The sequence below is a fragment of the Pogona vitticeps genome, chromosome ZW-PAR, assembly GCF_051106095.1.
Source record: "Pogona vitticeps strain Pit_001003342236 chromosome ZW-PAR, PviZW2.1, whole genome shotgun sequence".
NCBI classification, from domain to species: Eukaryota; Metazoa; Chordata; class Lepidosauria; order Squamata; family Agamidae; genus Pogona; species Pogona vitticeps.
This window is the reverse complement of record NC_135800.1, coordinates 1,314,335-1,339,047: the sequence shown is the minus strand read 5'-3', so window position 1 is coordinate 1,339,047 and position 24,713 is coordinate 1,314,335. Positions and strand designations below refer to the sequence as shown.

General features: G+C 49.5%; 2 protein-coding genes across 5 annotated transcripts; one reads left to right on the top strand and one right to left on the bottom strand.

Annotated features, from left to right (window-relative positions):
* The first annotated feature begins 1,183 nt into the window (after nucleotides 1–1,183).
* DOLPP1 (dolichyldiphosphatase 1) lies at nucleotides 1,184–10,798 on the top strand. The gene is made up of 8 exons (XM_072985146.2): nucleotides 1,184–1,373; nucleotides 6,527–6,627; nucleotides 6,875–6,959; nucleotides 7,753–7,852; nucleotides 8,409–8,507; nucleotides 8,598–8,726; nucleotides 9,084–9,173; nucleotides 9,406–10,798. The coding sequence occupies exons 1-8, from the start codon at nucleotides 1,298–1,300 to the stop codon at nucleotides 9,440–9,442; spliced, it is 717 nt and encodes a 238-aa protein (XP_072841247.2). The 5' UTR covers nucleotides 1,184–1,297; the 3' UTR covers nucleotides 9,443–10,798.
* Nucleotides 10,799–13,391: 2,593 nt separating this feature from the next.
* Nucleotides 13,392–24,272, bottom strand: CRAT (carnitine O-acetyltransferase). Of its 4 annotated transcripts, none has more exons than XM_020794852.3 (14): nucleotides 24,089–24,271; nucleotides 22,329–22,592; nucleotides 22,095–22,213; nucleotides 19,967–20,020; nucleotides 19,340–19,505; nucleotides 18,557–18,731; nucleotides 17,927–18,105; nucleotides 17,343–17,443; nucleotides 17,008–17,127; nucleotides 16,148–16,270; nucleotides 15,592–15,727; nucleotides 15,258–15,320; nucleotides 14,414–14,551; nucleotides 13,392–13,859 (listed from the first exon to the last, which is right to left on the bottom strand). In XM_020794852.3, exons 1-14 carry the CDS (start codon nucleotides 24,113–24,115, stop codon nucleotides 13,644–13,646), a joined length of 1,881 nt encoding a protein of 626 aa, XP_020650511.3. In that variant the 5' UTR covers nucleotides 24,116–24,271; the 3' UTR covers nucleotides 13,392–13,643. The 4 variants fall into 4 exon arrangements, with proteins under 4 accessions (XP_020650511.3, XP_078238850.1, XP_078238851.1 ...); XM_078382724.1 differs by having other exon boundaries at nucleotides 22,329–22,454; nucleotides 24,089–24,270; XM_078382725.1 differs by lacking the exon at nucleotides 24,089–24,271 and adding an exon at nucleotides 23,137–23,224.
* Between the last annotated feature and the right edge of the window lie 441 nt (nucleotides 24,273–24,713).

Below are 24,713 nucleotides of genomic sequence, written 5' to 3'. Positions count from 1 at the left end.
GTGTGCTTTTCTCCATCGTTCAAGTCCCAAGTGAATATAAATGAGGGGAGGCAGAGATGATTTCTAGATGCACCGCACGAGGAAAGGAACTGCTACAAGGCTTGATATTTGTAAGAAAATCGATCGGCTTCATTTTGGAAACCGCATGTTTCTTCCATTTCTCCAGAGAGGCAATGATGATTCTCTCTCCCGGCCGGCCGTTGGCCGATTCTGATACATTGCTAGATGAATTGCCCTCCAATACAGATAAGGAGTCTTATCAAAAACATCTGTAATCCATCTTTTTTTGTTTTTAAAAAAAGTGTCCGTTGGCATCTTATTTCTAGGGTCCCGAAACTGGACTGAAGCACCCACACAATCTTCTCTTTGAGGTTCTGCTTCTCTTGTTTGTTTCTCTTATCTTCTTGTTATGGCCTTTGCTCATAATTATATTTTTGCATCCAGGGGATCCTAGGCATGCCTGAACTCTAGCTTAGCAGAGAGACTCCTGGGAGTCAGTGTGTGGAAAAAGTGTGAGAGAAAAGGACAGCAATGCTCACAGACCCCTTCCTCCTCCTTCTCCCTGCACAAATCAATATTATGCCACCCAGGCTGTAACAAATAGAAGAATAAATTGGCCTTTCTCGTTATTTTGCTTTCTGTTAAAAATTAGCGTTTTTCTGCAGTAAAGAAAAAAAAGGAATGGAAAATACAGTGGATAATATTGTAAACTCTGGGAAATTCCAGAAATTATATTAAAATAACGCCTTAAAAATATAAAAAGGCTCCCTCAATAAACAACCACCCTTCCTCGAGCGCCGACTAACGGCCGTCTGAGGGGAGCCGCAACGGCGGCGAGCTTTTATACGCCCACCCACAATGCACCTCTCTCAGTCGAACGGCGCTTTGAGCCCGCCATCCCCACTCCTCGTGATTTGATTGGCGGAAGCCGAGGGCGCTAGCAAAGGAGGGGGAAAGGAGGAGTGCGTTTTCCAACTCGGTGAGTGGCGAGCTCTCTCAACCAATCGCAAAGCGCCGCCGCCTCCCCTCCTCGCCAACCATTGGTCCTCTTCTCTACCTGGCGCCCTGCGGTGGGTTGGACTCGGAAGAGGGGCTCGTTCTGATTGGCTGAGGGGTTGCCAGAAGGCGGTTGGGCGGCGAGGCGTTGTAGTAGCTGAAGATCGCCTCCCCCCCAGGCCTCACCTGCTGAGCTCCACGATTGGCTCGCCGGGTCCTCTCGCCCACGCCCATTGGCCGCCCCGCCCCGCGTGTGTGCCCCCCGATTGGCTGGGGCGGCCCGGCCCGGTATCCGGGTAAGATGGCCGCCGTCGGAGACTGCTCGCGGCCCGTGCTGTGGAAGTCGGTCTCCCTCACGCACGTCGAGTACCCAGCAGGTAAAACCGCCGCCCGGGCCTCCCCTTTTGGGCCGGCCGCTCCCTTTCCGGAGCCGGGCGTGGGCTCCAAGGAAGGTCCGGAGGGAGTTCGGGTGGGAGCCGCGCTGCTAAATAGTGAGCCATAGAGGCGAGGCGCTGGATAGTTGGCCGCCGCGCATGCGCGCTGGGCGCTCTGCCGGGCTGCCAGATAGGGAGCCGCGCTGCTGCGGGAACGCGCATGCGCGGAACCCTTTGGGCTTAGAATTTCCAGGGGCGTTTTTTCTCTGCCTATTTCCTGGCGCTGCAGTTTTTGGGACCCCTTTGCATGCCATCATCCACCTCCTGGCCTTCCCTCCCTTTCCCCTCAATTTGCAAGAATTAGCTGCCTTGGAGAGCTTGCTGCATTTTTTTTTTTGCACAATTCCCATCATCCCCACAATTCTAGCTGGAGGCTTCTGGGTGTTGTAGTCCCCCGAAAAGGAACATTTCGGGAGATCTTTGCAAACCCCCCTCCCTTGGGATTTGTTTATATGGAGGCGATGTCCATCCAGATGAGGGTACCTAGATTTAAAAAATGCCTTATTTGGGCCACCTAAGGAGTGGTCAGGATTCCTGGGGTGGTGCAATGGTTGCAGTGATGGATTGGGATCCTGGGGCCCCGGGTTCGAATCCCTGCTCAGCCCTTGAAAATGAGAACTGGTAAAGTTACTCCTTAAATATCTCCTTTACTTTGAAAGCCTTCTTAGGTAAATTGGTTCTGGCTTGACAGCACAAAACGCATGGAATTATTCTTGAGACCCATGTGTGTGTGTGTGTGTGTGTGTATAGTGGATAGAGTGATGGATGAACTCTGGAGAACATGGTTTGAATCCCCACTCGGCGATGGGAACTCGCTCAAACCGGAACTGGCAACCTATACTTTCTACATTAAAACACACACGGGTGCTTGAAGGATAGGAAGCAGGCTATGGGTCTGATTTGGTCAGACTGCGCTCATGGCAGTGGCATGGACAGAGTGACGGACTAGAACTCTGGAGAACAGGTTTCAAATCCCTCCTCAGCCATGAAAACTCACTTGGGGGAGTGGAACTGGTCGAATCGCTTAAACGTCCGGAAAGCACCGGCAGGTTTGCTAGTAATCAGTTCCGACTTGACAGCAGAGAGCACGCGCATGCGCACACACCCCAATGTGGTGCAGAAATAGAGTGACAGACTAGCACTTTGCAGGCCTGGGTTCGAATCCCCATTTGGCCATCGGAACTCACTGAGGTCGTGGTGAAAAGAGCCAAGCCACTCCTTAAAAATCCCACTTAGGTTGAAAGCCCTTTTACTTGCACTAGAAGTTGCTTCCAGCTTGATGGCACAGAAAATATCATCATGAGCTGTGTGGAGCCATCCGGCTGGTGTCCGATTGCAACTTCCCCCATCCTTAAAGAAGACTCTTCAGTGAAGGGGGGGGGGAAGTCCAACATTGATGGATAAGGATAGGGAGCATAAACCCTTGGGAGGCTGTGCATTTCTCCTCCTTGATCCAGGCAGATTGCATGGCTCCAGGATCTCGGCCGATATGCCTCCGAACGGCACGTGCTTTAATAAGCCTGGGGCTGCCTCTCTGCCATGTGCGTGAGCTCCCGGGGTGTTCGGTCTCGTAGAAGCTGGCCTCCCCCCCCCCCCCCCGCTTCGTGCCTTTGTCGCCTATGACAGTTAGAGCCTCACTTCAGACATGTGGCATCTAAGCAATTTAAACTGTTCAACTTGTTTGAAAGGGTTTTAAGCTGTCCTGTGGATTCTTTCTCACCCGGAGGCTCCATATAGACAGTAAGCTAAAACAGCTTAGTAAATCAGATCTCATTGTGATAGATCCTAGCGACGAAGCGATGGGAGACTTTTGGGGAGCCTTAAGGTGGTGCGATTAAGGGCCAGGCTGATCCTTTGTAAACGAACCTCCCAGTTTTGTTCGCGTATGCCTGTTCTGTACGTGGGTCATGAATCTTTAAAACAGGGCAGGGCTCGGTTCTGTTGTTCATTCCGAATGCCAGCGCCCGGCTCTTGCATGACTGAAAGTGGAAAGTGTATAATGCATTTTGCTGAGGAAGCCACTTGGAGATAAGTGGAAAGGCCGTTATAACAGGGTGGGGGATTTCTAAGCAAGCCCATGCTTTGGTATCACATTTCCTTTCTTTTTTCCCCTCTCCAGCCACTAAGCACATTGGGAGTTAGACGCACTGTGGCTATAAAAAAAGACAGCACATATATTATTTATTCCTTTCTGGTATATAGCACCCTAGTCTCGCGTTTCCTGCATCAAGTGGGGGATGGCTTTACGCCCGCAAGTTGGCTGTATTTTGGAAAACGTGTCTGTGTGCATTCATTTGTCTCTAACATCAGTTCTTCTCGTGATTTTTGGCATGGGGTGGGGCAGGGCTAGAAGCAGAAGAGGATTGTATTGCTTTCAGGGTGGCTGCAAGCACTTTTATTTTTTTGCTTCTCCTTTTCCTGCATTAACTAATGGCAGCGTTGAATCATTTAAAAGGACGAGCGGTGGAAAAGACTCTGCAAAACCACACCCTGCGCACTTTGGAAAGCGTAGATCGCTGCTAGAGGGCACAGAGCGCGCGTGGAAAGTCTCTCAAGTTCAGCCTCTCCGTCTCCAGCTGGGGCAAAGCCAGGCACCTCTCTGAAATCTTGGAGAATATTCCTATCGGCCTGGGGAGGGGAGGCAAAGTCCGTATATGGACGCGGCTGTAAACTTTACAGTCCTGCAGAAGGCGGGGGGGCTGAGAAGTTTAGCTTGAGAAGTGGGCCTGTACCCGGGTGGGACATATAACATCCGTCCCTCTGAAAAAAAAATCCTAAAAAATTTGAAGGGTCTTTAATGAGCAATGTAGGCGCTATTTCTTTTCAACTGGCACTTACAGTCTCAATAATTCTGAGACATTGGTAAGAGAAAGGATAAAAAGATTTCACCTGCTCACCGTTGAATCGCTCAAAAACAGCATACCGCACCAACGTATAGCTGGTTTGCTGCAACGGGCTTGCAGCCTGCTTCCAACAGACCCCCGCAGAGCACAGATCCACACTGCTGACTTAAAAGAGAGGGGGAAAGACCCTTAAACAGAGAGGCGGGGCTCTCTTTGAAATCAGGGGCAGGGGACCAACCAGTTTGGTCCCTGCTGGATTGACGGGCAGTTAGCCCAGTCCAGAAAGGTCTCTCTCGGACAATCCTACTGAAGGCAGCATGCGAGGTTGAAATCATTCCAGCTTGGTTTCATCCCAGAACCATTTCAGATGGACAAAAAAAAAAAAAGAGAGAGAGAGAGTAGAGCATCTTTGTCATTCAGCTGCTTAAAAACATAATACATAAAATAAGCAAACGAATGTATAATAATTACAGATGTTTAGAAATGCAGATATTCCTGCACCACCTTTTCCAGGGACTATAAAAAGACATAATTTAGGTTTTTTTTTCTTTTTTCTTTCATTCTCTGGACCCGACTCTTGTTTAAAGGGTGACAGATGCTCTTCACCATCAAAACTTTACCTGCAGCTCCGACCTGGGGAGATCAGAGCCAATTACGAAGTCAGGCAGCCAGAAAAGCGTCATGATTAATAAATAGGAGGGAAGAAGTGGCTGCTCGGGGTCAGGAAGGCGGGAAGGAGCCCATCTGTGCAACAAGAGTTGGCTTTTTGTTGTGTTAAAAAAAATTCTGGCTTCGGCTCCTCGTCCTGATGTCCTCCCGAAAAGCTCTCCTGGTTTAACGATGAAGCCGTGAGAGTGGTCCACGAATAATAAGAATTAAATTCGACTTTTGAATTTGCAGGCCCCTTCCCTCCGAATACATACCAGGTGCTCAGGATAAATAGCAGGGGCCGAGCGTTGTCCAGAAGCTTACAAGGTGTGGCTTCAGTGTTGGTGTTTTGCGACCAGGCATTGTGTTGCATTAAGATTTAGAAATATTTACTGAAGCTGTGTCTACACAATCTTATAATAATAATAATAATGGTGTGCAATCGAGCTGTGGGTCCATCTGCGCCGCCTTCCTTGGGCAGAAAAAAGTGTGTGTTTGGACAAAGATCCTCTTTCGTTGTTTCCTCGGCCTGTAGGGATCCTTCTGGTGGGAGGCTGCCCTTTATTTATTTGTTTAAAATATTTTTTTTACCCCACCTTTCTCTTTAAAAGGACCGAAGGCGGCTTCCAGTTAAAGGTCTTCGCCTGTTTTGCGGAAAGGCAGCTAAGATGGGTGCCAGCTTGGCCTCTGGTGGCGGGGAGTTCCAGAGTCCAAAGGAGCAGCCACAGAGAAGGCCCTCTCCTGGGTCCCCACATTTAGATGCTATATATCTAAATGTATAGCATCTTTGTCTCGGGGAGACAAAGACGATTAACGCCCGCCCCCCCAGAACCCGCCGGTCCAGTTATCGCTCGCCGTCAGAAATTCTCCCACAAGCCCATCTAGGGCAGGAAACGCAAGTGGCCGGCCCGTCTGTGTGAGAAGGATGTGGTCTCGTTCGTCTTCCCGCACTAGCTCCGTTTCTGTACTTCAACAAGGCGGCTGTGGCCATTCTCACATTTTCCCTCTGGCGCTCAGAGGAGTCTGCCGGCCTTTTCTCTCTTTTAACCTCCTTTTCCCCAGCGGCTGCTAATCCCCTGTTGGTCTGCGCAACAGTCCTGTAGAGCAGACCAAGCGGAGAGAATTTAGGGGCTGGAGATTCGATCCCACGTATCTGGGCTGATTTCCAGCCAGACCCCGAAACCAACCCATATATCACCCTGGCTTCGAGAAGACTTAAAGAGCCCTCCTACATCTGTTGTTCCCATTCTTCTCTCTGCCTTTTGATTTTTTTTTCTTTTTGTCCATTTGCAAGTGAACTTCCTTATGGGTTCCCCTGTCATTCTGCTCTAACAGGAAGTTTTCCCTGATCTTCCGCCTAATTCTAAGCTTCGTGTCGCTTGAGCCATTTGGAACATGAGGCGTGCCGTTGGGTTCCTCGTATTGTTTCAGTTCCTTCCTTCTTTTTTTTTTTTGGAAGATGTGAAACGAGCGGCTTTAGCACATCTTGTGGTAGTGAGTTCCCAAGGCTGCTTGAGGATAAGGAAGTCAGGAACCCTTTATAACAGGCGAGGGTCTCTTCGGGCATGGTTTGATCTGTCTTTCTCTTTCTCTCTCCCACACTAGGTGATTTCACAGGTCATATTCTTGCCTACCTGAGCCTGGGTCCCATTTTCATCATTGTTGGCTTTGTGACACTCATCATTTTCAAGAGGGAGCTTCACACGGTAAGTTCTATGCCTCCCCCTCACAGTCTGCCCATTTTGGGTTCATTTTCTGATGATCTCCTGGCCGTATCCTTGCTGTTTTATCCTTTCCCTTGTCCCCCAGTTACCTGTATTTATCTTTTGTCCGCCACCTTACTCATTTCTGATTTGGATGTTTTTAATTGAACGAAATGCATTGATTAAACACGATGGGTGGCTTGCAGTCAGACGGGCTGAGCATCTCCATTCTCTCCCTGTTCTTCTCCAGATTTCATTCTTGGGAGGCCTGTCACTCAACGAGGGTGTGAATTGGATAATTAAGAATATTATCCAGGAGCCCCGGCCTTGTGCAGGTAGAACACAGCTGGGGGGGGGGACCAGGTTTGGGTGGCGGGAGGCAGCAGGAGGCAACTCAGTTCCCTGCTTAAAGAATGTGAATTACAAAAAAAGTAATTTTGTAAATCTGGGTCCCTTGTTGGGAGAAACGTGGCATGTAAATAAAACTAATAAATAAATATAAGAAATAAAAGGACCCCCATATCCGCAGGGAATCACTTCTAAGCCCCCTCTCCTGATGCTGAGAAACACAGATTATAGAGAATGCCATTCTAATAGCGAACGCTGCACATAGTCTGGTCTCTGGCTACCTCGACTGGCCAGTTCTGGTAACTTCATTGTTAGACATGTATATTCCGGGGATTTTTCTTTTAATATTTTCAAGATTTCCAGACTAGGGAGAAGTTAATGAGTGGATACCGATCCCGTGGATGAAGGGGGGGGGGTCTTAATGGTTCAGGTAGCTTCCGTTCTCAATCGCCTTCCAACGGAGGTGGAAGGGGAGGGTTGGCACAAACCCCATGGGGACATCCATGTGTATCCGTGGGGGCAGGAGATACGTAATTTACCCATTGGATTCTCTTTTTTTTTCATTTTTTGGTGTTTTTCAGTGGTTTCGGTGCTGAAATAGCCATCATTTCTGCCATCACGGTGGCTGAGATGACCCCCATTCTGATCCGTGGGATATCAGGGTGGGAAAAGTCATATTTCCCACAACGAGCGGATACAGGAGAGGGCTTGAGTCTTTGCTGTCTCTTGCCAAAGCTGCATCCACTAACCGCTGTGTTTCTTTCTTCCCTCCCGGCCCAGAAATCCACCTGTCGGTTTATTCGAAGTACGCCATGCCTTCCAGCCATTCTCAGTTCATATGGTTTTTTGCCGTCTACTCTTTCCTCTTCCTCTATTTAAGGTAAACGGCTCTGCCTTCAGCATTGGCAGGTTGGGGGGGGGGTGTTTGCCTGTTCCGGACACCGCCCTTTAAGAAGGATGATGACAGACTGGAGCAAGTCGAGAGGAAGGTCGCGAGGAGGATCGGGGGGGTGGAAACCGAGCCCTCGGAGGAAAAGAGTGAAAGAACGGAGCAGGTTTAAGCTTTGAGAGAAGAAGAGTGGATTCCTAACCCTAAACAAGAGAATCATGAAGAATTCCTGCATTTCGGCACAGTGCAATGCATTGTTTCACGCGTCGCTTTCAAGATGTTTCCTTGAAGGCCCTATTTTGCAATTTCATGTCTTGAAAACCGTGTAGAAAGAAGTTCCTGCCTCTTTTGTTTTTCTGCATTGCACAGAAACTCATGCAGGGGGAAAATAGGTTGCAGAAACGGCTTGTTTACGTAGCTCTTTATTTCATAGCCTGTCTTTCTCCCGGGGTAGCTAAATTTTAAGACTCCCGTTTGCCATAGGTCCGGCCGGACGCCGGTTTTGATTTCCAGCTTGCCAACTCCGTTCCATCTCTTTGTCCCCCAGAATGCACCAAACCAACAATGCCAGGTTTCTGGATTTACTCTGGAGACACGTCCTGTCCCTCTGCCTCTTGATCGTGGCCTTTCTGGTCTCCTACAGCCGGTACGTGGCTTCCCTTTTGGTGGCTGCTTTGGGGTCCCTGGCTTGACCACCCCTCTTAGCCTGACATTCCTGCCTCCCTGCTGCCCCCAGGGTCTACCTGCTCTACCACACCTGGAGCCAGGTGGCGTACGGAGGAGCGGTGGGTAGCATCATGGCCGTCCTGTGGTTCGTCTTGACGCAGGAGATCTTAACCCCGTTGTTCCCACGGATAGCGGCCTGGTGAGTCCTCCTCAGCTTTTGGGGTGTTTTAACCTTTAAAACAGTGGTTCGTGATGGTTCATGGCTAACTATGAACGATCGCGAACCCTCCCCAGCACCCGAACTGGTTTGCGGTTCGTTTGTGTCAGGTCCGTGCCCGCTGACAGTAGCTCTCCCCCCCCCGCCGAGCACAAGCCGGAAACCGAATGCCGAATCTGTTTGGTTTTTCCGGTTGGTTCGTGGCTAACCGGGAACCGTCACGAATGACCGTTTTCCGGGTTCATGTCTATTTTTGGCAGGGATCTCAAAATGGAAAGTTAGCTGAATTCATATGCTTTGTGTAACAAGTTCCTTAATCGCTCTGCACCCCGTTTTTAGGCCGTTGGCTGAATTCTTCTTAATCCGAGATGCTAGCCTCATTCCAAACATCCTATGGTTTGAATACACCGTCACCAGAGCAGAAGCCAGGTGAGGCAGAAGCCCTGAAGCAAGGCGGTGGTAGCAGGGGAAACGGCTTTTCCTTTCTTTACTCTTGTCTTGTTCCATCTCCCCCCCCAATGATGTTCCTTTCCATTAAAGCAAAGGTGCTTCTTCCCCACCCCCCTTAACTGTGACCCCTCTTGGAGGCCCAGAGAGGGCAGTTTATAAGCCCGGCTTCTCTCCACCAATGTGTTTTCCCCCCCCCTCTCTTTCACCGCAGGAACCGACAACGTAAACTGGGCACCAAGCTGCAGTGAATCCGTAAGGCTCAGGATTTGGACCGCGTCATTCTGTCGAGCGAAGAGGGGCCAGAGCGGAGATGAAATGACCTGTACAGAGCTAGGAGCGAGGCCAAGGAAGCCTTTAAAGAGACGGACCAAAGGACCAGACAGGGACCACCCCCGAAGCCCAGAGGCCTTTTCCAACGCGCTGGATGAAACCTTGCTGCATGTTGAGGATTTGAACAGGAACAGGGGGGGAACCCCCCCCCCCCACAAAACCCCTCCCTTTAATATATATTAGATGCAAAGACTTTTACTCACTTTGGAAAGGATCTCCTGGGAATCTCTCTTGCCCAGGTCCCCTTGAAGCACGTGGGCTTACTGGCGAGCCCGCCGGCGCTCTCGGGCAACCCACCCGTTTCAGTGGGAATTCTGCATGACCCGCCGGCGCCCCCTCGGCTTTAACTGCGAATTTTAAAGTCGGGGGGCTGAGAAAAAGGGGGGGTGCTTGGAGAACTTCCCTAGTGCCTAGTCGAAGAGGCGGTGTGAGGCGGGGGGGAGGAACCCATATATAGTTCTGTGACTCTTTTCTAGTGAATTTTTTTCCCTTTTTGCAGCATGCCGGATAACACAATATTTATTATTATTTTTTAAAAAAACAATCTGTTCTTTGCAAAAAGGGGTGGGGTGAAGCGGAGGGTGTCTGTCGGATCATGTGTGCTATTGCGCCGGTCACTCGTTAAATATCCACTCAGGAACGTTGAGCGGACTGTGGGTTTGCCTGGGGCTGAAGAGCAGGATATGGCCAGCGGCCTTTTTTAAAAAAATTGTGTTAATTTTCCACGACTGTTCAAAGCATCTTGGTCAAAGACCAGCTGCAGTTTGCATCAGTTTTAAGAAAAGCTGCTTAGGAGGGGTTGCTTTTAACACCTAGTGAATTAATTGCACACACACAGTGGGGGCCTGGGGTAGCAGAAGGCGAGCACGGGTGTGCATGGGTGTGTCGACACAGTGGCAGAAATCCACGATGTTTAACTTCGTAACCGTTTTTTCTTCTTCTTTCCACTTGCTCATTCCAGAACTTGTCCGATCTGTTTGCTTTATAAGGAACCCCTTTGATTTCACTTCCCCCCCCCTTTATCAAATTTCAAAATATATGATCATCGATTCGGTCCATTCTTCGCCACGGTCATTTTGCTCCACTCCCTTAATTAGCCACCTACACTACTGAAAACTTTTTTTAAAATGCAAAAAAAGAAAGAAAAAAGCTTAAAAGAAGACACTGTTAAGACGTTGCTATGTTCTTAATGGTTTAGAATGATTCCCCCCCTCCCCTTTCCCACTACCCCAAACCTTTTACATACTCAATAAAAGAGTTTTTATGGTCATGTCCTCCCGGTTTCTTTGTGACATTTATAGCTATCCTTCCCCTGATAAGCTTGGAGTGGCGGTGAATGGCTTGGTAGCTCCGTGGTTAGGTTGGGAGTTCGATTCTTTCCTTTGACGGGCTGGACTGGATGAGGCCCGAGGGTCCCTTCCAAGCTGTGCAGATAAATCCCACTCGAGTAGGCCCATTGAATCTTAAGAGTTTCAAAACCTCCTATACAAAATGATTTGCACGCAAGTTGTAAGGCTACCGTTCCACCCATCTGTACATCCTTATTCTTGTAGCCACCACCCCGACTCTGTTCCTCCTTAAATGCGTTAAATTCCACAACACAGCATGTCGGCATCTTCCAAAGCCCATTCATATATTATTATTTTTTAATCCAAAACCACGAGAAGAATTAGTATCGTTTACAATTCGTGCGGATCTGCAAACACATCGCCGCGAGCAGCCCAAATTTACACACATCCAAAAATGTTGCCTCCCTTGTTAATTAAGCAGGGGTGTTTAATTGCTTAGTCAGCTAGCTGCAAACCGCTGCAGAATAGCAGAACAGCTATTTTTCTATTCATGCTTTTAACATGCCATATATTTATATATTTTTATATGGAAAACTAGTGCGTATGTAGTGGCTTATCGGAATCCTTAACACAAATCTGATCATCACAATCTTTCTTAAAAGATCGATAGGAAAATCAAGGGTTAAACCCCCAGCATTTCAAATATTACTCACAAATATATATTGTAAACAGTTTACACGCTTAAAATAAAAAAAATCACCCTTTCCCCCTTGGGTAAGATAAGGCACTTTCCTAGTTGTTGGGTTTTAATTGCTTTCAGCTTCCACAAGATGAAGAGTTTCTGGCCCTCATGAGTGACCTGGTAAACATTGACATGACAGAAAATGCAATAATACCAAGAACGAAGAGGCGAGGGTGAGAGAAATCTAAATTAATTTGGCACACCTTGAGGGTGCTTCAGCCGGTTGCAAGCCATAGCTTTTAAGGGTATGAATCCAGCTTTTTAAGCTTTGTTTTATTTTATTTATTTATTAGATTTCTATCCCGCCCATCTAGACCAAAGGTCTACTCTTTCGCCACTTCCTGCATACAGAACACTCTTTGGGGGAAAATATTATCCATCTGTTCACATTTTTTTCAAAGTGCAAACAAATTTAGTGAAATTTCCTTCCTCTGCTTTGGCTTTCAAAGGTAACATGGCAACGATGGGGGGGGGGGGAAGAGTCCTTAATCAACTGGACAAGAACTGAGAGGTCCTGAAGCAATTAAGGCAATTACATTCATTTAATTCCCTCCCTCACACAGATACGGAGACCAGCGAGCGGAGCGCTAAAACTCCCTGCACTAGAAATTAAAACAGAGGGCAGGTTAATAATGAGATTTGGTTAAACCAGATACATCGGCAATACAGTAGGACACACACACCCGTATCTCCGTAGGGGATCGGTACCAAGCCCTGCCCCCTGTGGATGCTGAAAAACGTGGATAATGGCAAACATTATTTTAATAGTGAACGCTATACATGTCTTTGTCTCCCTCTTTGGGCCAATTCTGTTAACTTATTTAGAAATCTATATTTCTAGGATGTTTCTCTTAATATTTTCAGACCGCAGATATGTGGATCAGCGGATACCAATCCCGCAGATATGGGGACCCTACCGGAGTATGAAAGCTGCCAGCGTGAAATAAAATAAAAACCAAAGGCTGTTGGCAAGATGGGGGCTTCCAAATTATAAACACACAGCAGGGCCATTGAAAGGAAGAGAAAAAAAACACCACAAGCCACTCACGCCAACAGTGCTTGACTTGAACAATCGTTAGCTGTCGTCAGTGAGCATCTGTACAACCACCACAGAAGAGCTTGAACCACAGAATTCTAGTGACTGGTGGCCAGCGAGAGCTTTCCAGACACATCTGGAAAGACTGGAGGGATACAGCAGGGAGCTAAGGCGCCTCGAGGTGTAGAAAGAGTGCAGAGACCGAGCATGGTGGAGGCAAACGGACTCTGCCGTCCAGGCGGGCGCCGAAAAGAGAGCCGAAGAACAAGCGGACGCCCTTGGCTTGGAAGCCACGCCAAGCGATGCAATGATGGGAAACCCAAGGCATGCCAATACGGGCCTAGAACTGTTGGGCCAAGCGGCCCGAAGGCAAAAGACAGGAAAGGTAAGGATTTGGCAAAATCCAGAGGAAGCTTAGAGTACAGTCGGACCACAGTATCCGCTGGGGATCGGCTCCAAGCATCCCTGCGGATGCTGGGAAATGCGGAAGTATGGCACGCTACACACGGCACCGTCTTGGCCTCCTCTAGTGGCCAATTCTGGCAAATACACCCTGGAAATATATATATATATAAATAGGTTTTCCTGGTTTTTTTTTAATTTAGTATTTTTAGCGGCGAGTAAGTGAACCCGGGGACACCGATCCCGCGGATAGGGAGGGGTCCGACTGTCATTTAAACTCCTCCTCCTAACTCCCCTGCCTCTGGGATCGGCCCGTGGGAAGAGGAAGAACACATTGTTAAAAATTCTGGCTTCCACAGCAAAAACGCAAACAGAACGCTTCCTTATTCCGGGCTACGATAAGATGCTCGTCTGACGTTGCTGACCAGCGGCCGAGAGCGGATCGTTTCCTTCCGGTGGTGGGGTATCCCTCGGCACCACGCTGGGGAAAAGCGCTGAGACCCTTTCCGAGTTCCGGAGGCGACGGTTCTCCGTTCCCGGCCACGATAAGGTGCTTGCCGACGGTTGCCGAACCGTCAAAAAGGATACCAAAACGGGGCCTCGGAAGGGACGTGGCAGGGAACCGCGAGGCTTCCGCCTCGGACTTCCCCTTAAAGTTTAGATTTTGGATTTTCCTGGAGCAGTTGCCGCATGTCCAGGAGCGCCTTCTGCAGGTAGTGAGCCATCCGGGCGGCGTTGGTTTCGGCGCAGCTGTTGAAGGCCGAGATGGCGAAATTGATGTGGTCGGCCATCGGGTTGTAGCAAACGCCGTAGCCGTCCGGGACGACCGGACCGAAGCACATGACGCAGTCGGTCTTCGCCGGAACCTACAAGGCCAGCGGGAGAAAACCCAGACATTTATCGGGGTCCCCCAGAAGCTCCTTGATGAGCTCTCTAGCTTTTTCTGGCCAAGACTATAAACCGTTGGCTGGAGACTTGTTTTTCAGGTCATCCCAAGAACCGTGCGTTTCTGCCACTCCCAACGGCACAGACGCCGGACTACGACTCCCACCAGGAGTAGCCAACAAAACCAGCAGCGAAAGACATAGTGCGGATGCTCTCTGGGCCGTTCCCAACAAATTATAGCTTGGGCGGTCTGCTGGAGAGCTCTCGCACGCTCTCCCGAAGCCCAGCGTTCGGATTTTCTATCAGTTCATTCCAATCCCCATTTCAGACTACAAACCCCATCATTCGGCAGGACGGAGCTGTCTCAACGAACGTGGCATCCAACTGCAAGCCCCGTGCCGCACAGGCCTGTACAACCTCAGGGCTCTCAAGCAACTGGGTTTTGACCTTAATTTCATTCGCTCACGCCCGGCCCTCCTTCCAAAGATTCGTGGAACCCCTCGCATCTCTTGAATGACTCCACCCCCCATTTTACCTGACTCGTGGACAGGTTGAAGTGCATGGCCACGGCGTAGGCGGTATCCATGAAGAGCTCGGGCATGCTCACAAGGTCCTGGATGGCTTGCAGCTTCAGGCCCAGGAGATGGCGGTCAATGGCGTTTCCCGTAATTGCCTGGAGAGGAGAGGAGCGGACAAGTCGCAAAATCGTGGCAGCTGAATAACAAAAAGCATTCTCGCCCTGGCGGTGCTTTCCTTCCCAAAAGGAAGCAGTTGTTTTACTCCCTGGGCCCCCCCAAAAAACCACCGGTGGAAATCGGCACTAAGCCAGGCAGAAAAAATAACTCGTTCCCTTAAAGAGGGATTTTTTCGGGCGTCCGAGTTACAGCCCCCCCCAAAGCATGTGCCTCCTAGGAATGCGTTCTTTAGCCAGACTTGCTGCAGGTTTAGCGTCTCTAACTCGTGCGGTGGGAGAGTCTACCTCTCCTAGCAATCCCGGACGGCACGAACCACGAAACGGTTCGTTTCGTCAGAAAGTTCGTAAAAGCTCGGGATTCGCTTTTCGCGAACAGCGACGAACCCTCACGAATGGCCGTTTTTTCTGGTCCTTGATGTTGTATCCTGCTCAGCGCCTTCTAACATCCTTACATGGATTTCCCCCTTTTCCAATAAATTTTTAAAACAACAACGGTGTGGGGGTAATATTAGAAAAAGAAGGTTACCACCGCTACAACGATAACTGGTACAATAACAAAATATTGTTGTTGTTTGTATCCCATGATCCAACGGTCCAACTGCGCCCTGCTAAGAACTAATTCCACATCAGCCTGGAGATCTGGAGACTTTCTTTCTGCACATGGATTCAGGAAAGGACAACTCACCATGTCGGTGTAGGCCCGATGCGCTTGGGTAGCTCTCCGCAGAAGTTCGGCTTTCTCCGGGTCCTAAGACGAACAGAAAAACATGTTTACAACCAAACGACATTTCAACAGCCGGGTTTCTGTTCCTTTAGACCATTGCGCCATCAAGAGCCTTTCTTTAGAGTTCTACTTATTGGCAAATGTTTACCGCAGGACTCCCGTATCCGCGGGATCGGTATCCAATGGTTCAGTGAACCCACGGTCTGAAAATACTTTTTGAAACCCTTAGAAATACCTTTTCATGTGTATTTCCAGGGTGTGTTTAAAGCTCTGCTTTACCCCATCCCCCCCTCACCGGCTTGCCAGTGTCATCCATGGCCTTCGTGAACTTCAAGGAATCCACAGAAGCCGAGCGGATCGTGTCTGTCCGGCCCAGTCTGAACATCCGTAGCGAGGCGCTCTCGTAAGTAGCGCAGGCCTCCTTGTACATCCTGTGAGGAGGAGGGGAGGATCAAGCAGGGGGAGAGGAGAGATGGAACCGTACACCTTGTAGATGACAAAGGATTTCTGGAACAGTTGTAAAACCCAATCAACCCATTTTAGTACAATTCAACGCTGCGTTTGTTCATGGAGTTTCTTCCCATAAAGTGTTCTGGACAGCCTTCAGTTTTAAAAAAACTGGCATTAAAACTATTTTTAGAATGCAATGGGACCCCCTTATCCATGGGATCAGTAACCACTGATTCACTTATCCACGATCTGGAAATACCCTCCAAAATATAGATATTTGTAACAATGAAGTTCCCAGAACTGTTCCCTAGAGGGAGCCAGAGACCAGCGACGGATAGCATCTACTTCCACGATGTCATTCCCAGACGCGGCCACAAGAGGGAGACAAAAACCAGGCTTACCTGTAATATGCCAGCTGCAGAGCTATCTGGATAAAAGCGTCCGGACTGATCTTCTGAGACTTGGGGAAGTTCTTTCCAAAGTGGTGGAAGACGACGGCCGTGATGTCTAAGTCCTGCACCATGCTACGGAAGGAAAAAGAGGGATGTCGTGCCTCGAAGGGTGTATAGGCCAAAGCGTTAGGGTTTTGGCAGAAGCGTGTGTGTGTAAATTTATCTCTCCTTGCCTTCTAAGGCAAAAACTTTTCAGATTTCCCACTACACCCTCCTATCAAGTCTTGAAACCTTTCCATCTCTTTCTGTATATCCTCCTCTCCAAACAACAGGCCCCCCCTGATCAGCGGAATCAGTATCTGGTGATCCCTTTCTCCGTGGTCTGAAAATCTTAAAAACAAAGGAAAAAAACAGATTTCTAATGGTGACGTTGCCAGAACTGGCCACTAGAGGGAGACAGAGAGCATATGGTGTATCGCGTTCACTCTTAAAATAGCGTTTGCCATTATCCGTGTTTTTCAGCATCCACGGGGAAGGAAGCGTGGAACCAATCCCTGTGGATACGGAGGGGAGGGCTACTGTATACGTCTTGATCTAGATATTTGCTGAGACCTGGGAATTTGTAATTCAAGACATCCTCCTCTGTCACCGTACAGAAGCGACGGTACTACAAGCTTGATTTGCTTCCTCCAACTGCCATGCATTTAATCTTAACAAAATGGAAACCAGGACTAGGAGACGCTGTCCCAACCTCCACACTGCCTGGACATGGACTTCTTAAAACACTCACCTCTTCCTTTCGAAGCTGTGCAGTTTCCCCCCATTTATAGAGTGTCTCCCCGCCCTCCCCCAACCCCTGCCGGACTCACATATTCAAGTTCCGTTTCGCCTTCTCGATGTCATCCTTGATCTCCGGCGTGATGTTGAACCGCAGTTTCTTCGGCATGGGCAAAGGAACCATAGGGGTCCTCACAAGCTCCGGTTTCTTTCTAGCGAGGGATGGAAACCGTACCGTGAAAGAAATACCGAGGGTGGTGGCTTCAGTAATGAAAGCCACAGGCTCAACAAGGCTGCAGAAAACAGCCTATTTCTGAATACAGTTAAGGTCCCTCCTATCCGTGCGATCCGTACCCGCTGATTCACTTATCCACATTCTGAAAATATTAAATTAAAATTTTCCGGGGGAAAAAAGACCGAGCCTTACGTGTATTCCACCACATGATCCAGAAGGGCGACGATGGGGGGGCCTTCCGCAGGCGCATGTTCGTACACCAACCCACAGGAGCCATCCTCGGCCACTATAAACTGTAAGGAGATTGGAGGCCGTCAGAGGGAAGTCGGCACGGGCGAAACACCCTAAGCAACAAATCTCAGTGCCGAAGCTGGATGTGCCACTGCTGAAAATGGACTGTGCGTCGCTAGCATTCTTTTCTGGAGAGCTCTGTGGGCAGCAGCGAATTTCAAGGCTCAAATTGAAACCCCCCCAGTGCTTATTAAGTACAGTGTTGCCTAGAGAAATATATTTCCACAATGCCATTACCAGAACCGGCCACTAGGGGGAGACAGAGACCATGCACTGCAGAGCATTGACTAGAAAAATATCAATGTCATTATCAGAACCGGACACTAGGGGGAGACAGAGACTACACTATGTATAATGTATGCTATTAAAACAGTGTTTGCTATAATCCACGTTTTTTCAGCATCTGTGAGGGAGCCTTGGAACTGATCCCCCATAGATACACGGGTTCTACTGTACAGTAATTTCCTCTTCCACGCATCCCTCACCTGTAGGGTTTTATCAAACCACCGATTTCCGCTGTTCCATCGACTTCCTCCGCCGTGCAACATCTGGGCCGCCACCCGGCTTCGGTAGATGTCATCGGAGACCCGAGGGATCGGGGCATCCAGGCAGACGGTGAAGATGCTCTTTTCGATTGAACGCACAGACTCTTTGTTGGTTTTGTCTGGGGAGGGAAGGGAAATCTTTTTTTATTTATTTAAGGTCTTTTCCATCCGCCTTTCTCCTTAAAAGGACAGCTTTCGTCATTAAAAGACAATATTAAAGCCAACAACGGGGAGTATTCAAATACTGAAAAGGATCAAAGACCATACAAAAATTATAAGCAAACCCAAAACAGATTCAAAGCAGTAAAGGCATAACAAGCAATTAAAACAACCCACTCAAGCAGCCGGTCACGGAGGGGAAGCTGGCCTGAAGAGAAAGGTCTTGGCTACGAAGCCAGACTGACTTCCAGTGGCAAGGAGTTCCAGAGTCTAGAGATTTTTTTTTTTTTTTGCTGTTAAAGGCTGGAAGAGGGCTTGGTGCCAATAGAAATCTTTAAGAAGAGACAATCCACCGGTTTTTTTCACGGACTGGGGGAATGTTGGTACCGTTTTAGCGGAGCAGAGGCAGACCTTTGATGAGGTTGTTATAGGCGTGGGCCCAGCTGTTGCGATGGTTGGTGGTCAAGATGCCGATGGGCTCCTTGTTGGTTTGAAGCGAGGTGTTCCAGATCTTCTCCAGCTGGATAAAAATCTGATCCGTGGTCAACGGGGTCCCATCGCTGGCGTAAACGTCCAGTTCAAAAAACTGGAGAAGGGCAGGAACGGGGAGGAAGAGTGGGGAAACAGAGCGATCAGGGCTTGTGACTCAAGAGGTGTGGGGGGGGTCTCTTTAAATTTGGAGGAGAGAACACTTGATTATTGCTGGATTGACGGGCCGTCAGCCCAATCCAGAAAGGTCCCTCCTAACCACACCTCCTAAAGGCAGCCTACGAGGTTGCTATAACTCCAAACATACCTCCTAAAGGCAGCATACGAGGTTGCTATAACTCTAAAGGCAGCATACGAGGTTGCTGTAACTCCACCCATACCTCCTAAAGGCAGCATACGAGGTTGCTATAACTCCAACAGCTACCTCTGGCTCTGCGTTCTTTTGTCTTGGCCCGGCCCCCTACCCTTAACTCTGCCCACTCTTGGACCAGTCTTCAGAGTTCTTTCCAAATTAAAAAAACAGCCCATGGTTTGGAAGCAAAGCGTCTGGCCTCAAAGCCTATTTATCCTCGCTTGTCTGCACTTTCGGTGGTTTAAAAATAAGATCTTCGCTCCAGGCGGAAATGGGGGGGGGCAGAATCAAGAACACACCGAGGGCGGCCTCATGATGACCCCCAGAGCCAGCTTCCAAGCCAGCCACTATACCTGGAAATTGTGGACCACTGTGATGTGCGTCGGAGGCTTCTTTCCTCTGGCGTAATTCACGACGGAATCTCGTTTGGGGCCCGGGATGCGGCAGGAGGAGAGAATTTGGTAGTACTGGTTCATGCAGAGGGGTTTTCCGCCGAGATATTCCACCGGAAGCGTCTCACTGGGCAACAAACATTCAGGACGGGACGGTTTCAGTATGGACTGTGGTATTCACAAGGGGTTGGTTCCAAGCCCCCCCCAAACAGATGACCAAAAAATGCGGAAGGATTAAATGTTCTACATTGCATGGTCTCTGGCTCCTGCTAGTAATGAGTTCTGGTCAATATACCCTGTTTTTTAAAAAAAAATTATTTAGTGTTTTTAAGAGTGCAGAAGTGAATCAGTGGATACCGATCCCGCGGATAGAGGGAGCCGCCTTGTTGTGAAAATTATAAGGTTGTGCTGTTCAGAATCTCAGTGGCTGCGCATGCCTGATCCCTCTGCTATGATGCACGGCAGGAATCCAAACACCCGGCCCCTGGCCCGGCTCTGCAGCCAGGCGCTCCAACCCACTGAGCTATACGACCCTCTCTTTAATGACGAAGGAGCCCAACTTGGAACTAGGAAGTGCTCCAGACTCACTTGTCGATCATGGTCTTGAAGTCCAAAGCGCCTTCGATCAGCTTCGCTGCAAATCTGCAGAAAATAATTTTTAAAAAAAAATTAAATTAAATTAAAATACAAAGGAAACCACAAGGAAATGGGGTAAAAGCTGAAATGCCCCCCAACGGCTAGCTTCAGTTTCACTCATCATGTCAACCGAATAAAAAGGCCTTCCCTTTGTGCATTCCAAAACAGGGACAAAAACGACACCCTCTGGAAAATCCAGGCGGGAATTCTCAGCAACGTTTTTGCAGTTTAAAGAACGGTGCCCGATCTGTATTTTTAAAAACTGCAGTAGGGCTTTCGAGCCGGCTTTCGACACCTCTTGGGAAAGCTCCCCAAGCAGAAGGCTTTTGGGGAACCCACCCCCTGAGAGGGGAGCAAGGGCTTTGGAGTCGCCCGATGACGCAAGGGAATCCCATTAAAGTGGACCCGTGTTGTAAACAGGTTTGTACGTCCTTGCAGTTAACCCCCACGAAACATCTGGGCTGCGGGGTTTTTGATGCAAACGAGTAATTCCAGCCTGGGTGGAAACGAGGGCTGATTTAAACATTCAGTTAATTAAAAAAAAAACAACACTTTTTTCTGGGCTGGGCCATTTCACACAGAGGTGGAGCATCCAGACTCCCCCATGAAACATGCACACAACACACTGCTTGTTGCAACCTAAGCATGTTTCCTGCAAAATAATTTAACTTTCCAACTGGATTGCTTCCGATTCTTTTTCCGTTCGCTATGATCCGCATTTTTCAGCATCTACTGGGAGGTGGGAACGATCCCTTGAGGATACGGAGGTCCCACTGTTCTTAAAAAATGAAATATTCTTCCCCTAACAATATCAACAATATAAATAACCGTAACACTATACATCCTATACATTCCTCTTGCATTTTTCTCTCCCTGCTTCCATGCAGAGATTCCTGAGGAGGGGGGTGTCAATGAATGACCAGCCCCAATAAAATAAAATTCCGTCACATCAAATAGGTCCGGGCGCCGATTCAGCGCCGGATCGGAGTCGGCAAGCCTAGAACCTCGCAGTGTGATTGCAAAGACAGGGGGGTGAAATTCTTCTGTTCCAACACCCTTCTTGGTCTTTCAGTGGATTGGCTGGTATTTTTATACGCCCGGCTGCAAGAGAGAGGAACGGGCGCGCGGGAGGTGGCCAAGCACGTGTGCGGGAGGGAATCCTGTACAGAGGTCAGGGTGCTGATTTTGTAACTCCCAGCACATTGATCGAGCGAGACCGGGAAGAAAGATCGATCTCTTGCCGTATCGCCCTCGCCCGTTACCCCTTCGCCCGGTTTTGCTCAGTCACTGTTTTTAATCTTTGCACCTTTCGCGGAAACACAGAATCTAAAGCCATCCGGTCCAACCCTCTGCTCAAGGCAAGAATCCAAATCAAAGCAGATTAGGAAGAAGGTGGTCCGAGGTTCTCCCGCGCTGGAGCGCTCAACGCCTCCCGAGGTCATGTCGTACTGCTCTAACAGTGGAGAAGTTTTTTTTTCCGGAGATTCAACCTAAATCTGGCTTCCTGACGCTTGAGCCCAGGATGACGGATCCTGCACTCTGGGAGGACGGAGGACAGATCCTGCCCCTCCATCTTTCAAGGATTTGAAGAGTGATATCCTATTATCTCCCCTCCCGGCTAAACCTGCCCAGTTCTTTCCGTCTTTCCTCCTTATAAGTCTTGGTTTCCATTCCCCTGATCCTCCTCGTCCTTGTCGCCCTCTTCCGAACTCGCTCCCTTCGGTTGGCCTCCTTCTTTTAAAAAAAGTGTGGTGTCTAGAACGTCCAGGACTGTAGACGAGGCCTCACCATACACCCGTCAAACCCACAACGCCAAATGATTACTGTTTAATAACAGGTACCGTCAAAAAACGGGTCTCTGTAGGGCATCGGTTCGAAGCCCGCCCGCCCTGCGGATGCTGGAAAAAGCAGAAGCGTCAAACGCGAGGCATTGCATGGGTGTCTCTGGTGTTTGCTGTTAGTGTTCACTATTATCCACGTTTTTCAGCATCCGCGGGGAGAGGGTTGGAACCGATCCAACAGAGGGTCCTAATGGGCGCAGCCAATCCGAACCGTGACCCGTGGCCGACCCCGGCTTTACCTCAGCTGCCCTTGTCGATCTTGGAAGTCCTGTTTGGGCAAGACGACCCCCGGGCTAGAATGCACCACCACGGGCAGGCGATACTCCAGGTACGCAGTCTTCAGCCACCAGTCTGAGAGCTCGGATGAAAACACGGAGAGGGCCATTAGCCGAAGCAGGACGTGGCCACAGCCCCCTTCCGAGATTTGACACACACACACACACCCCACCGCTCTTCCTCGGGAAGCCCCTTACCCAGTTCTCCTGCTTCCGGGCTCTCCTCTCCAAGCCTTTCTGCAGCCGTTCCCCGACGCCGCCCGGCTTCCGAAACTCTTCCACCAGCGCCCTGGTGTGGCTCAGCTCCTCCTCGCTGATGATGGGCTGCAGGGCCAAAAGATAGTGATCCAGGGTCTGCTGGAGAGGTGGGACGGGGAGAGCGGGCAGTTCCTGCTGGTGGGCCAGGTACCTGCCCGTCAGCTTCCTCAGCGCCACCGGCTTCAGCATCCCCGATGGCCTCGCCTGCAACCGACATAAACCACGGTCAGGAACGAAAGCGTTCCTCCCGAAGCCACGACGGAGAATCCGTGACCGGAAACGGTAGGACGGAGGTGGACGTGGGAAAAACTCGATTTCACCCAGTCGCCAACCCCACCTTGGCTCGACCGGGTGTTTGGGAGGATAAAACAGAGAAAAAGGGGAGCATGTACCATAGGACCCCTGTATCCGCGGGATCTGTATCCGCAGATTCACATATCAAAATTTAAAAAAAAAATGCTAACAATCCTTCGAAAGATGAAATGACCAGAATTTATTTTTTTTTTTTTGTAACGTTGGGTCTCGCTTTGAAGTCCTTTTGGGGAGAAAGGCGGCATACGAATATTTAAAATAAGTAAGTCAATAAGTCTAAACAAGCCTTCGAGAATACAAATAAGTCTGCCTTATAACAAGAATCCTTAACTTTCCAAAATCGAACAGTGAAACCGTGTTTCTGGCTGTGTCCGGAAACCCAGAGAAACGAGACAAAAGAAGATAAGGGACGAGAAACGTTTAAGGGTAAACTTACGCAAGAGATGTCTATTTACACAAGTTAAGCTTAGAAGGCACCTGCAGCTGTCTTCGCACCTCGCAGCAAGAACGAAACTGTTCGTTTAAACCAGGAAACACAAGCCATCCACATTGCAATTAATTATTTGAGTCAATAACGATACGGTCCCCTCCCTTTCGGATCGCCTCCCTCTCTTGGGTTTGAGGCAGTGGATTTCTCCCCAAAAGGTCACACTGGAATTTAAAGCCAGCCTTTAAGGTGCCCGTGTTTATTTTGGTTTCGTCAGCGTCCACACCCAAGTTGTCTTCACCCACAAACGACAACACCTTGATTTTTTTAAAAAAACTTTGATCGCCGGTGCCGTTCTAGCGGCCGGTGAGCCCCCTTGGATCCCTTGTGCCTAAGAAAGGGAATTAATTGCATTTATTTTCCTCCCCCCCCCCCCCGCTCCAGCCAGGGGTCTCCCCTTATGGGGGGGGGAAGAGAGGCCCCCTATCAAGAACATCCATTTAAAAATGTGAATTATTTTCATGGGGGCACCACGACCCCCAGAATGCAGTGTGTGTATGTGTGTCCGTCCAGCAGTGTTTGTGTGTGTGTGTGTGTTTGTGTGTCCAGTAGTGTGTGTGTCTGTCCATCGGTCCAGCAATGTGTGTGTGTGTGTTTGTGTGTCCAGTTGTGTGTGTGTGCGTGCGCGCGTGCGTAAGTAAGAGATATTTGGGAGTGTTTACACACACACACAAACACACACACACACAGATTGGAACCTTAGCAAACTTCGGGGCTACACTGCACGCTTCGGCACCATTTTTTTTTTTGCAAAAGCAGGATAGGACCCATCTCCCCCCCTTTTTTTTGTCCTTGCAAGGGACCCCAAATGCCACCTGTCCTATTCCCCCCCCCCAATAACCCCCACCGCGCTCCAGAAAAGCCAGGCAAAGCCTTAGGGTGCCAGCCTCAGGCTACTCACCATCGTCCTCGCCGCCCAGGCCAGCATGGCTCTGCCTTTTGCCCCCTTTGCCCCTTTGCCCCGCTCGGTGCCCGAAAGGGAAGCCCTGCCTGCCCGGGGGGGGCAAAGTCCGGGAAGGGCAGCGCGAGAGAGAGAGCAGACAGGCCTCTCTGCGCGCCCCCCCCCTTCCTGGCCCCACTCCCCAGCTGTTGCGGGCCAAGGGGGCGGGGCTAGGGGGACGCCATCTTGGACGAGGGCAAGCCGGCCGCGCTGCCAGGGCCGGGCGAGGCCACGGGGTTCCGCCATCTTTGTCACGGGCAGGAGGTGCCCAAACTCTTCCACTCACCCCCCCCCTCCCGAGCGGTCGGCGAAGCGTCCTGTGCGACCTTGAAGGCTTGGCGCGTTGGCTATGCACCACCGCGACAGTGGGATGATGATGATGATGATGATGATGATGATGATGATGATGATGATGATTATTATTATTATTATTATTATTATTATTATTATTATTATTATTATTATTATTATTATTATTATTAACCTATTGCGCCTTGCAGGCTGGCCTGTTTCTGGTACTGATTCATTTGAAATATTATTTTTTTTTAGCCTGCTAAGGGAGGACGGAAAATTGTAAGACCCTCGA

Coding starts and splice junctions, on each gene's coding strand:
- DOLPP1 (XM_072985146.2), top strand. CDS start 1,298: ATGGCCGCCGTCGGAGACTGCTCGCGGCCCGTGCTGTGGAAGTCGGTC. Junction 7,853..8,408: donor TTCCTCTTCCTCTATTTAAG/GTAAACGGCTCT, acceptor TTTGTCCCCCAG/AATGCACCAAACCAACAATG. Junction 8,508..8,597: donor TTTCTGGTCTCCTACAGCCG/GTACGTGGCTTC, acceptor TGCTGCCCCCAG/GGTCTACCTGCTCTACCACA.
- CRAT (XM_020794852.3), bottom strand. CDS start 24,115: ATGCTGGCCTGGGCGGCGAGGACGATG. Junction 18,732..19,339: donor CAGTGGTCCACAATTTCCAG/GTATAGTGGCTG, acceptor GCCCTTCTCCAG/TTTTTTGAACTGGACGTTTA. Junction 15,321..15,591: donor TGGATGACACTGGCAAGCCG/GTGAGGGGGGGA, acceptor TGTTCGTCTTAG/GACCCGGAGAAAGCCGAACT.